The 13676-nt window shown below is 33.9% G+C and overlaps 1 protein-coding gene across 2 annotated transcripts in view; it reads right to left on the bottom strand.

Annotated features, from left to right (window-relative positions):
- Positions 1–2208: 2208 nt before the first annotated feature.
- Positions 2209–13676, bottom strand: part of thoc5 (THO complex subunit 5) — a 118416-nt gene continuing 106948 nt past the window's right edge. For both annotated transcript variants that reach the window (XM_089095107.1, XM_089095109.1), the window contains 4 exons: positions 13176–13364; positions 11763–11872; positions 7160–7341; positions 2209–2399 (listed from right to left, as the gene is read on the bottom strand). In XM_089095107.1, coding sequence (XP_088951233.1) covers positions 2333–2399; positions 7160–7341; positions 11763–11872; positions 13176–13364 — 548 coding nt within the window. In that variant the 3' untranslated portion in view covers positions 2209–2332. The remainder of the gene's footprint in view (positions 2400–7159; positions 7342–11762; positions 11873–13175; positions 13365–13676) is intronic.

Below are 13676 nucleotides of genomic sequence, written 5' to 3'. Positions count from 1 at the left end.
AGAGATAACCAAAAACATTTCTTTTCCAGTTTCCAACCATAGATCACTGTTCAAAATTTCGTTTACAATCCAATGTGATTTTCGCTGTCGTTTGTTCCATTCCCATTTCTTTACGATTTAGCTGTTACGTTTCTCACTTTCACTAGTTTTCTAATCCCATTTATCTGTGCTTCATTTTCATCAATCAACCCCTTAAACATTTAAATGACCTTAAATTATAATTAGCGCCTTTGTGAAATTACCTTTTTTTTGTTATTGGACCTTTAACTTTTGCCATGGCTGTTTTGTCATTATGAAAACATAATGCCGAACCTTTATTTTTTTACAGAGGCTGATGCAGTATCAGGTTCTTGGCTAATATCCTTATAAACTCTAATGTCTTTATTTATAGCTATTTCATTGCTTGGAGCTTGTTATAATATGTTGAACGTTGACTTTTGCCCTGGCCTGTCTTTTGTCATTATGAAATACATATCGCCAAACCTTGTTTTTTTTTTAAACAAAGGCATATTAAGCATTGATGACCTTATCCATGTCAAAATTCCAAACCCAATCATCATAACTATCATTTTCAATTTTGACACGTTTTGATTCTCGCTTATCTTCTAACCCCCTTTTTCGTACTTCTTCATTTTGGATTTTCATTACTTTAGATAATTTGCCAATGCCCTTTGCTTTAGCTGCCCGTATTGGTATAGTTTTACATGATGGTCCAAGTTGTAGATTTGTTAATTGTTCAGGTGGTGGGACAAAAACTTTATTTTCTTCCAATGAATTACACTTGTAAATTTTCGTTTTTTGGGTCTTGTCTCATTTGAAAGTCCAGGTTGTTGATTTTCACCCACTGTGAATTTAATTTGTTCGGGATGTTTTCTTGGTCTCATCACATTTGATTGCTCAGGGTTCCAAAGAATCATCATTTGTATTCTCATCGCTATCATTTTCAATTTTGACACGTTTCGTATCTTGCTGTCGCTTATCTTCAAACCCCATTTTTCTTTCTTCTTCATTTTGGATTTTCATTACTTCAGACTATTTACCAATGCCCTTTGCTTTAGCTGCACTTATTGGTCTATTCGCTTTTTCAGCGAATTATCATTTATAACACTTGTAAGTTTTCATTTTTTGGCTCTTGTCTCATTTGATGGTCCAGGTTGTTGATTTTCACCCATTGTGAATTTAATGTCGATGGCCTTTGCTTTAGCTGCCCTTATTGGCCTAGTATTACATGTTGGTCCAAGGTGTTGATTTTTTAATCGTTCAGGTGGTGGAACAAAATTTCTTTTTCTTCCAACGAATTACCATTTATAATACTTGTAATTTTCGTTTGGGATCCACCTCTAGATAAGATTTTCATACTGATATATCTTTTCGTACTGTGTTTTTTCAAAGATATTATACTGATGTATACAAAAATGACGTCACTCACATGAATTTTTTTTTCCGAAATTAAGGCTCTTAACGAATTTTCTGAAACTTCTGACCTATCTAGATCGGTTTTTTTAGGCCGGAAAATCCCAGGATGTCAGTTTTCTCGAAAAAATATGGAGCCGTTTTCAAGAAAAAATAAATACACAAAAAAAAAAAAAATTATTGCTCGCTTATAAAGATAGTATTTATATTTATATATATATATATATATATATATATATATATATATATATATATATATATATATATATATATATATATATATATATATATATATATATATATATATATATATATATATATCGAGTGTTGTTTTTATGATAAGTTCTTTATACTCCTCTATACTCTAGTAAGGAAATAGTCTTCCCTGCATAAGGGGGAAACTGAAAACGATATGTTTTCTTAATAAGCAACTTAAATAATTCAAACCATTTCTGGCAACAAAATCAAACCCCAGAAGCGAACATCAAAAGTCCCCTTTCAGGATCACGCTTAGTTAATAGAATATTCCGCAAATCCAAAATTTGGCCGTCGTTTCCTTGAAGAATGATAAATAACTGTGAAGCTAAGCTCTGAAACATTTCGAAAATTCACCCTAGAGTTGAATTTTAATTGAACTGACAATTATTGAGAAAAATTCATTATTCTTCTTTTTTTTTTTTTTTTTTTTTAAAAAAAGTAACATTATTGAATTACAGGTAGCCTAATATTTTTTTCAAATTTTGTGCACAGCTTATTATTATTGTTATTACAGATTAATGTCAATTTAAGACGCAATCGAAAATTAAGCTCTTTTACTTAGTGAAACAAGGGAACAGACATCTCACAGGGAACATAACCTATTCAAAAATGGCATCCTTGTAAAAGAAATGAAAGCTCTTTATTTCAAACCAAATCATGATCAGTAACGAATATCAAAAGTCCTGCTTTCAGGATCGTACTTGAATGGTAATACCCGAGTTCTCGAACTAAAAAGAAGAAAGAATTAATGATTAAACAAGGACAAAATGCTAATAAATAAACTAGTTATTGAATCAATACTGAAATTTCGGTAATAGAAAGCATGAATAAAAAAAAAGCTGCAGATCGGAACTTTCAAGCTGCTTTATTATAGTCGCACACTAATTATTTAGACTTTCTATTTCATGATCGCCCCATGATTAAGTTTTAGTATTAAAATATTGCAACTTTTACGGGTAAACAGGGATCATTTTTTTTTTTCGTACATCTCATCTAGATTAGATACAATTGGGATAATACACATCGCCGAACCTTTGTTTCTTTTAATTGTTCAGGTGGTGGGACAAAAACTTCTTTTTCTTCCAACGAATTATCTAGGCCAGGTTTTTGATTTTCAAAGGTATGGTAGACATTGATGACCTTATCCATGTCAATATCCCAAACCAGTCATCATCGCTATTATTTTCAATTTGTTTGGTTCGTTTTACTTCGGCGTGTCTTTCGTTATTATGAAATACATGTCGCCGAACCTTTTTTTTAACAAAGGCATGGTAGGCATTGATGACCTTATCCATGTCAATATGCCAAACCCAGTCATCATCGCTATCACTTTCAATTTTGACATATTTTGATTCTCGCTGTCCAGGCTGATTTTCATTGACTCACTCACATGCTCGATGTCGCATGTCTTCTAGCTGTGTGTGTCTTTGCTCTTCATTTTCAGTTTTGACACGCCGCCGCTGTTCTTCTAACTGCGTCTGTATTTGCCCTTGATTTTGATTTTTGACTCACACACATGCTCGGTGTCGCATGTTTTCTAACCGCGTGTGTCTTTGTTCTTCATTTTCATTTTTGACACGCTCTAATTGTGGTTCCCGCGTATCTTCTAACCGCCCGTGCCTTTACTCTTCATTTTTGACACGTTTTTGGATTTTGATTACTTCAGACAATTTAGCAATGGCCTTTGCTTTAGCTGCCCGTAGAAGTGTTGTCGCAATTAATGGTGCAAATTTTCGTTTTTTAAGCCTCCCAACAGACATTGTATTATTAGAAATTATACGTTCAGACCTCTAGGCCTTATTCACGTATCAAGTTGTGCTAGTTTGTTTTACTATTTTGTTTTAATAGTTTGAATTAAAACATTAAAATTATTGCTGAGACATCATAAATATTTTTGCAGTTTACATAATAATTTTAGCGATTCTGATATATATATATATATATATATATATATATATATATATATATATATATATATATATATATATATATATATATAAAAAATATATATATATATATATATATATATATATATATATATATATATATATATATATATATATATATATATATATATATATATATATATATATATATATATATATATATATATATATATATATATATATATATATATATATTGAACTATCCCAATGGAATCTCGTCTCCCTTCATGTTTCATCTCGTTTTCTTTCACGTTCAACAACTAATTATTTTCTTTCAAGTTTTAGGTCTGTTTTTAATTATTTTGCATGTTGACCCAAATATGAATATTCGGGCAATCAGGCCTAGTGATATTTCATTTTTCAAGTCAGTTTTACAGTGTTTCTTCAAAACCAGAGTGTCATCAAATTACGGATTACAATAACGAAAAACCCTAGGTCAGCGCAAATTAACCTGATAAATAGTGTATAAGTAGGATCGTACGTTTAACATTAATCAGTAGCGGTGTTAAGGACCTACACGAAATATAGAAAAAGCATAATCATGAAGAATTCAAATACACAATTAATTTTATACTAATTTTTTCCCTCGTTAAACCCTTCCCACCACTAAAAAAGGTTGAACCTCTACCAAATAAAATCCTTGCTTTTGTCCCTAATCTGTGTTCATGTTAATCTCGTTTTAGTAGGTGGCTAATTCTTTGTTCTCCTAATAAATTTTTCTGAGAGGTTTTTTTTTTTTACCGTTTTATAGTATTTTTAGCTTTCTATAAATAGCCTTTTATCTGACATCTAAATTCCAGAATATTTAATTTCTTGCAAAGTTACCCACTCCGTCACTTAAACTTATTGCAAACTTCGTAGACAATTTTAGGGGATGAATTTTCTTTCCTCATTGCCCTTTCCTTGCTTGTGAAAAAATATTCTTTCTAAAATGTATTTTCACATACTTTCGAGTTTAGTGGAATTTCTAAGACTTAATGATAAGCAAAAAAAAGAACTATAAAATGTCGTAAAAGGCAAAAATGTGTTGAACTGTCCAATTTTCAACATTGTAGTTTGATTAAATATTTTCGAAGCTAAAGCTTCGCGCCTTTATGAATTAAGTTTTACGTACGCTTTCTGGGTATGGAAGTCTAGCAAGACATGCATGAAACGCTGCTTTTAAGCAAAGATGATAAAGGGAGCTTCCCGATTGGTTGGTTTTGCATTTTAGTCACGCCTTTCTATTATAGAGAAACAGAGGTTGCCTGTTAAACATTTTTTTCTTTTCATTGCATCAAAATTTGATAAAGCGATGATGAAAAAAAGGCATCTTAGGCTATAGCTCTTTATATAAAGAATGCTGGACAATACAAAAAAAAGATTAGGCTTGAATAAGCGCATTTAAATTAAGGATGGGTATTTTTTGTGTGTGTCTTAAAAAAAGACTTCCCAATAAAAACTTTATTCTACTTATTTCAGATAAGTAAAATAAGTACAAGCTTTGATAAGATAAAAAAGTTATACAAATAGAAAACACTCTAAAAAATTAAATATGCGAGTAAATTTTTATTTTAAGGAAAAGAAGAGAAAAATCCTTCAAACTAACCTATTCGTCAATAAACCTTTTAATATTTGGCTGTGACAATTTAAAACATTATGTTGCACAAATTGGGCAGGAGAGCAGGAACAATTTGAAAAGAGAGCAGGAAAAAAAAGAAGCAAGAATTGGGCAGAAGAGAAGGAAAAATGAAAAAAGAGAGCAGGAAAAGTTGCAAACATTGGACAGGAGAGCAGGAAAAATGAAAAAAGAAAGCAGGAAAACTGGCACGAATAGGGCAGGAGAGCAGGAAAAATTAGAAATTGGTACAAAATTTTTTCAACTCTCTTTAAAAACAAGTTCTGTGTGAAAGAAAGCCTATAAGGTATGGACAAATATATTTCACGTCATAACCCTGATAAATTAAAATGAGTCTTTCACTTTATCTCCTTCAAAGGAATTGCTTTGAAAATCCACGCAGCCCTGGAAGCGATAGAAAATAAGAAAAATATTATCTTTGCATACCAGTTCTAGGCCTTGGATACTGGAATAGTTTCTGATTGGTTCGTCAAGGATATTTAGATTTTTTCTAGTGTCCAAAAATTTAGCCTCTAAGGTAAATTTTCCGCCGTAGAAAGGGGGATAAGTCATAAGAGCTCAAGTTGGGAAAACCAGGGGATCGAGGAGCCAGAGGAATATTTTGGGTGCCTAAATAGATTTGGGTGACAAAATGGTCATGTGGCAATGGTCATGGTCATGTGGCAATGGTCATGATGCAGCACCCGGTTGTTCTCGGTGTTTCATCCCATAATGCATGACCCTTTTTTGAAGTATTTGAAGAAATTCTCGACAAAACGGTTTGACTTTGATGGAAAAGCACAGTGTAGTTGACTGGGTCAGCTACAGTCAACCTAAACTCCTTTTTTGGGTGCTTGGTGGGGCTGAAGAGTGTCGTTCTTGGTGCTGGTGCTTCGTTTCCGGGTCATGCTCGAAAATTGAATGCTCGTCACTAGTAGAGGCACATACTAAGAAAGAAGGGTAATTATTAATATACTCCAGAAAATTCAGACATCTGTTCTTCCTACTGTCATTTTAATCTTGCGACAGCTTTTTTGGAAACACTTTATCTCTCCCTAAATCACTGATTAAAATCCGATGAACGGCGATTTGAATTAATCCTATTAGTTCTTCGAGCACTCTAACCGTCAAACGACAGTAAAATCGGGCAATATATCGAATTCTAACGCTGCTTTCGTTATTTTTGCAGTCTGTGGGCCCACAGCTGTGACGCTCATCTTCCATCAATTCTACCGCTGAATATGGCTTAAACTTGGCAAAAACTTGGGCCCTTGATAAAAAAAATATTCTGATATACTGTCCGAAGTTATCACGCTGTGCCCAAGTTTGAAGCAATATTGGATATCACAGAACGGCTCGAAATTATTGTCACTCATTTCTTAGTGATATATAGATCATGTCACTCAGAAACACCAAAAACCACCTATTTTTTGAATTAATGCCTACGAACCAGCACGTGACTCTAAAATGTTCAAAATCATATTCAAAGAACACTAGAGATTTAACTTGAGAAATTTCAAACGGAAAATTATTATTGTTTCCAGACAACACGCTATATTATCAGGCTCAATACTTTACTTACACAGACTAGTCTAACGAATTTTTGAGGTCTCTAATAATTTTCAAAACTAATTAAGATACGGAAGAACCGACTGATTCGTAGGTAGAACCAAACAAATTAAAACGAATCGACCAAGCATGCTGAATTTCAGGATATGGGCAATAAATCTCAGTTTGACAAAAAGATCACATAAAACTTTATGTATTATGGTAGAGAGAGAGAGAGGGGGGGAGGAGTAGAAGGAAGAGGAGTATAAGAAGGGGGAAGAGAGAGAGAAGAGAAGGGGAGAGTCGGTATAAGTCGGCTGAAAAGAGATGGGGGGAGAGGAGTAGAAGAAGGAGAGAAGAGAAGGGAGAGAGTCTATTGCCATAGAAGCTTACGTACTTGAATTCTGGCTTGAAAATTTTTGTGCCACTGGCTTCTACTGTAGTTCCTTTCTGCAATGCGTTATGCGCAGCAACGATGTCAACACACAGCTTCAAATGATGAATCTGAACCGTCATATTATGAGTTGGATCAATCTTGATATCGTTGAAAATTTCAACATTTACTTCTTGTTCTATATTCTACAAAAATAAAAGTCTGAACAATAGAATAAAAGGGTGGAAGAGTGAACTAAGGTAAAATATATTAAAAAGCCAGTTATTAAAAATCCTGACCTGGCGTTTTCAAGTCAAGTTATATAAGGATCTACACGCCAGGTCCTTTAGAAACGGACGAGTCTTCACGTCACGGCTACTTGAATCAAAAAAGGCGTTAGGTTACATGATTTAACGGCATTACGAAAAAGACGTCTTTTAGTTTTACTAAAATAAGAGAAATAGACCTGACAAAGCACTATAGTATTATAAAAAGGTGTAGAGTAGAGTAGAATATTTTTATTTATAGCACATACATAAATAAATTTCACAAAACAGCGCACATTCCTGGTGGCATACTTTAGCGCTGAAAATATTGCCAACAAAAATACACAGCCATTTTCTAACTAAATTTTACAACAACGAAAAAGAAAACCCTAATAAACAAAATGCTTAGCTTGTCGTAAGATATTTCTTCACCAGTCTTAGAAAATGTCGCTTGTTGCTGCATTCTCGAACTGATGCTGGAATTGAGTTCCAGATTTGAATTTCGCACGAAAAGTCTGAACGATGCGTAGTAGGATAATTATGAAATTGAGAATTAGTTGGAAAAATGCCGGAGAAATTTACAGGTAAATTACCATATTGATAATCGTGACAAATACTAGAGGTCCAAAGAATAAATTCCTGAAGTCCCATATAGGAGTCTAACTGAAGATCTGCAATAAATATTAAATAGAATCCTCATTGCTATATTTTGAAGTAATTGGAGAGACTTGAAAACAGACAAAAATGTTGATGCCCAAACCAAAACGCAATACAGAAAATGAGGGTGGACAAAAATAATAAATAGATTTTAGAATAGTTTTGGGAAAGAAATGACGAACACGAGTTAGCATGCCAATATTTCGGGAAGTTTTTAACGATAGTGTTTTTACGTAATTATGAAACGACAAATTTTCATCTAAAATAATGCCAAGATATTTAAACTGATCTACCCGTTTTAATGCAAGAAAAGAGAGAAGCTATCTGACACTACTGATCCACTTCGCGAAAATAACATATTTTGACATTTTTTTTTTCATTAAGAGCTAGTAAATTCCTTGAATACCAATCAGATACAGTTAGTAACGTACTTTCGAGGTTCTGGAAAAGAACTGACAGGTCCCGGTGAGAAGCAAAAATTACTACATCATCAGCGAACATTATAATTTTACAAAGAGGCAAAATTTCTGGCAAATCATTTATAAAAAGAAGAAATAGAATAGGCCCAAGGACAGAGCTCTGAGGCACTCCGTAATTAATCGGAAAAAGTTTCGGAACGGAGATCACGAGATTTATCAACACAATCTAGTCGTCTCCTAGAAAGGTAAGATGCAAAAATTTAACAGCCTGTATTGAAAACCCATAAGACTTAAGTTTAGAAAGAAGCAACGAATGATTTACGGTGTCAAACGCCTTGGCGACATCAAGAAAAATCGCCAAAGCGTGTTGACCTTCATCTAGTGAATCATTAATATTTAGTAAAAGCTCATGAATTGCCAGTTCAATTGACTTTCCTTTTATAAAACCATATTGAGCCGTGTATAAAATCTTACTGTCAAATAAATATTTTTGTCATTGACTATTTGCAAGTTTTTCCAAAATTTTTCTGAAAATCGAAAGTAGAGAAATGCCTCTATAATCTGAAGGGTCAGTTGAACTCCCAGCTTTAGGTAATACTATAACATTTGCTTATTTTAAAAGCTCAGGAAAATCAGTGTTTACACAAATTGAGTCGGTATAAGTCGGCTGAACCTATTCAAAAGACGTTATGTTATATCGCATATTTTAGAAAAAAAAAACAACTAAAAAATGCATTTTTAGTTTTTCTACTGGTATTAAGGACCAGTTTTACAAGGAAGGGAGGTCTTGCAATAAACGTTGGGCTACGTTACATCACGGTAATAAGCCCACTAAGTACTACTAAGAATAACAACTCATCACGGTAATAAGCCAACTAAGTACTACTTAATACTACTAAAAATAACAACTCATCACGGTAATAAGCCAACTAAGTACTACTTAGTACTACTAAGAATAACAGCTCATCACGGTAATAAGCCAACTAAGTACTACTAAGAATAACAACTCATCACGGTAATAAGCCAACTAAGTACTACTAAGAATAACAACTCATCACGGTAATAAGCTAACTAAGTACTACTTAATACTACTAAAAATAACAACTCATCACGGTAATAAGCCAACGAAGTACTTCTTAGTAATACTAAGAATAACAGCTCATCACGGTAATAAGCCTACTAAGTACTACTAAGAATAACAACTCATCACGGTAATAAGCCAACTAAGTACGACTAAGAAGAACAACTCATAACGGTAATAAGCTAACTAAGTACTACTTAATACTACTAAAAATAACAGCTCATCACGGTAATAAGCCAACTAAGTACTACTTAGTACTACTAAGAATAACAGCTCATCGCGGTAATAAGCCAACTAAATACTATTTAGTACTACTAAGAATAACATCTCATCACAGTAATGAGCTTACTAAGTACTACTTAATACTACTAAGAACAACAGCTCATCACGGTAATAAGCCAACTAAGTACTACTTAGTACTACTAAGAATAACAGCTCATCATGGTAATAAGCCAACTAAATACTATTTAGTACTACTGAGAATAACAGCTCATCACAGCAATGAGCTTACTAAGTACTACTTAATACTACTAAAAAGCAGCTCATCACGATAATAAACCAACTAAGTACTACTTAGTACTATTAAGAATAACAGCTCATCACGGTAATAAGCCAACTAAGTACTACTTAGTACTATTAAGAATAACAGCTCATCACGGTAATAAGCCAACTAAGTACTTCTTAGTACTACTAAGAATAACAGCTCATCACGGTAATAAGCCAACTAAGTACTACTAAGAATAACAGCTCATCACGGTAATAAGCCAACGAAGTACTACATAGTACTACTAAGAATAACAGCTCATCACGGTAATAAGCCAACTAAGTACTATTAAGAATAACAGCTCATCACGGCAATAAGCCAACGAAGTACTACTTAGTACTACTAAGAATAACAGCTCATCACGGTAATAAGCCAACTAAGTACTACTTAGTACTATTAAGAATAACAGCTCATCACGGTAATAAGCCAACTAAGTACTACTTAGTACTACTAAGAATAACAGCTCATCACGGTAATAAGCCAACTAAGTACTACTAAGAATAACAGCTCATCACGGTAATAAGCCAACTAAGTACTGCTAAGAATAACAGCTCATCACGGTAATAAGCCAACTAAGTACTACTAAGAATAACAGATCATCACGGTAATAAGCCAACGAAGTACTACTTAGTACTACTAAGAATAACAGCTCATCACGGTAATAAGCAACCTGACACAAGCGTGGTTACGCGCCCTCTGCCTCATCCCTAACCTTTGCACTGGTTTTTGTTCCCTTCAAAATTACACTTCGGAAAAAGTGTTGTCGCAACGCAATTTAACACAACAAAACTTCTGTTTTCTTCAAATATCACTGCTTTTTTGGATGCAAACAACCAGTTATACGCATCGGACGAGTTCATTAGAGCAGAAAGGGCATTGTTTTTGTTTGACGATTGTTAGTGGAATTTGCTTGAAAACGCATTTGAGTAACCCTAGTTTAAATCGAAATACTAGGCTCACAAATGAGAAGAAAGCGCTATCGGATGTCCCACTACTTTTATTCAGAGTTGCCACCATGGTCAGTTCCTAAAATGCCACAGTTGCCCAAATGTGCGTGCTACACAGCGATTTTCGATGCTATCGTCAGGAAATTGACATGTTATAGTGCTAAAACAGCACATCCGAGCTACAGGTGGCAACACTGAGCACGTGCTATACATAATAAAATAGTGCTAAAATAGCGTTTTTGTGGTATAAGTGGCAATCCTTCTTATATTATCAACTTTCTTTAAACTTCTTTCCGTTATCTATCCTAGGGGTTGGGAGGCGTTAGTCCGATACAATTACAGAAGAAGAATAGGGCACGGGTGATGGATGAGAATTTTGATTTTTATATCTATTTGAAAGAGTTCTACTGCAGCGGACTAGAGTCCCATCGAAGCCCACACTTCAACTGACAGTTTACTAGCGGTATTTGACAATAAACAGAAGGTTCATAGAAAGACTCGATCTTTTAGCAGCTTTGTGTACTCATTTTAGTATATTGTTTACATGATAATTGTGGAAAATAGAACCGAGGCCAAAATATCTTGTTTTGAGTTTAGTATTTTGATTAATATGATTCTACTGCATACGATTCTAGTAAATTTAACTTGAAAGATTATACTAAATTCCCCCCAGTCTTCTTCTCAGTATCTCCCGCAAAAAGCTGGTGACTTACCATAAGCATATCCTTATTAGTAACTTCACTTCCTGGGATCCATTTTAGGATAAATATAGTATTTGAACAGGGATAGTCAAGTGGTATTACCATATGAGACGTAACACCAACTGTAAAGAAATAAAAGCAAAAACTCATAAAAAAAGAAAGGGAAGAGAGGGAGATGAAAAAAGTCATTTTAATTAAAGACCAATATTCAGAAAATCATCATAATATAATAAGGTCAAACTACTTCAAATTGACTTATATCTTTTAACCAGGTTAATCAGAATATTACGAAACTATGTTCAAACCAATCAAGACTTTCGGAAACACTTTATTTAGTATAAATTTCAAATCACAGACTTAGTAATTGGATAAATGCTTTTGTACAATAAATTTAGGAATGCGACCCAAGAAGTAAATTTTGAAAAATTCAAACCTCTATTATGACAGGCATATCCCTGGATAGTCAAGTCTATACTACTACTACTAACAACTCACCGCACCACCAAGCTGCCCGAGGCCAACACAGCAACACACGCACCTCCTCCATCCCAATCTATTCAAAGCGCTCTTTATACCGTCCCAGGAAGTTGCCATTTCCTTTAAATCTTTCTTTATGACATCCTCCCACCCCGAAGAGGCCTATCTGCTTTCCGTTTAGCCACAGACGGTTGGCCCAAAAGGACAATATTCGGCAATCTGTCATTCTTCATCCGCAGAACGTGCCCTAGCCATCTCAACCTTTCTTTCATTTTAGCCCTAGAAAGCGGAATTGAACCAAATTTTTCGTACAGGCTACTGTTTCAAATACGGTCAGTCAGCCGGGTACCCAGAACAATCCGTGGGTAATTCCTCTGGAATACATCTAACAAATCTTCATCCGCTTTTCGGAGTGCCCATGCTTCAGAGCCATATTTTACCACTGTCATCACTGTATCTTCCAATATTATAATCTTGGTTTGCAGACTTATCTTCCTATTCTTCCTAAATTTTTTTAAACTGTGAAAAAACACCCTGAGCCTTGGCTATTCTACTTCTAATAGCTTCACTGCTCCCACCATCTTTACTAATAATACTACCAAGGTAAGTAAAGCTGCCCACCTGATCCATCTTTGCGTTACCCAACCTCACCTTTTCATCTTCACTTATTCCTAGCCTTAGTAATTTAGTCTTCTTAACATTAAATGTTAAGAAGTCTACATTAATGACATGACATGTCATTATTTAAAAGTGGTGTCACTTTTAAAATTGATATGATAAAATTTGTGGGTATATTTTCATTAAATTAAAATCTGTCAGAAAATCCACTTTTCTTTTCTATTTCACACCAAATTGTGTTCTTTCTTGACAAACACCTTGCATAGTTTGGCATACCTCCTACAACTTGTCGAGTTTCGTCAAACAATTTGAAGACTAAGAGTCACTCACCTTTGTCAGATTTAACAGCGAACTTCACAACAAATCCGGCTTTGGGGTGTAAGGCTTCTACGATTGTTCTTGATGAAAATTCAGCGTAAAAACTTTCCCAGTCAACAGCTGAAATCTTAGACATATTGGCAACAACGCGTGTTAAAAGCTTATCAGCATATTCATGGGGAAGAACCAAGTGACCTGACTCTGAAAGTGGGAAAGTTGTCAAGTTCTTACAATTTTTTTTTTTATCATTTTGATTGGCCATTTGTTATAATCAATAATATGGGAAATTTCTAAAAATTCAAGGAAGTCACTGAAAAAATAATTGTCCCTTGAGAGTGAAAAGCTTTGGCGGTTACTAAAAAAGTGTTACATCATGAGGCACAGGTTTAACAAGAAATATTATAATTTTTTAAAATAATACAATGTTATGATTATATAAGTATTTAAAATACTATAAATAAATAAATATTTAAACGATTATAATATTGGCTCGTTGAATGGATAGATCTGAGA

This window comes from Artemia sp. Qi Xiang Cuo, chromosome 10 (genome assembly GCF_049724085.1).
Source record: "Artemia sp. Qi Xiang Cuo chromosome 10, ASM4972408v1, whole genome shotgun sequence".
Classification (NCBI taxonomy): domain Eukaryota; kingdom Metazoa; phylum Arthropoda; class Branchiopoda; order Anostraca; family Artemiidae; genus Artemia; species Artemia sp. Qi Xiang Cuo.
Note: the sequence above shows the minus strand (reverse complement) of the source record. Positions and strands in the feature narration are given on the sequence as shown.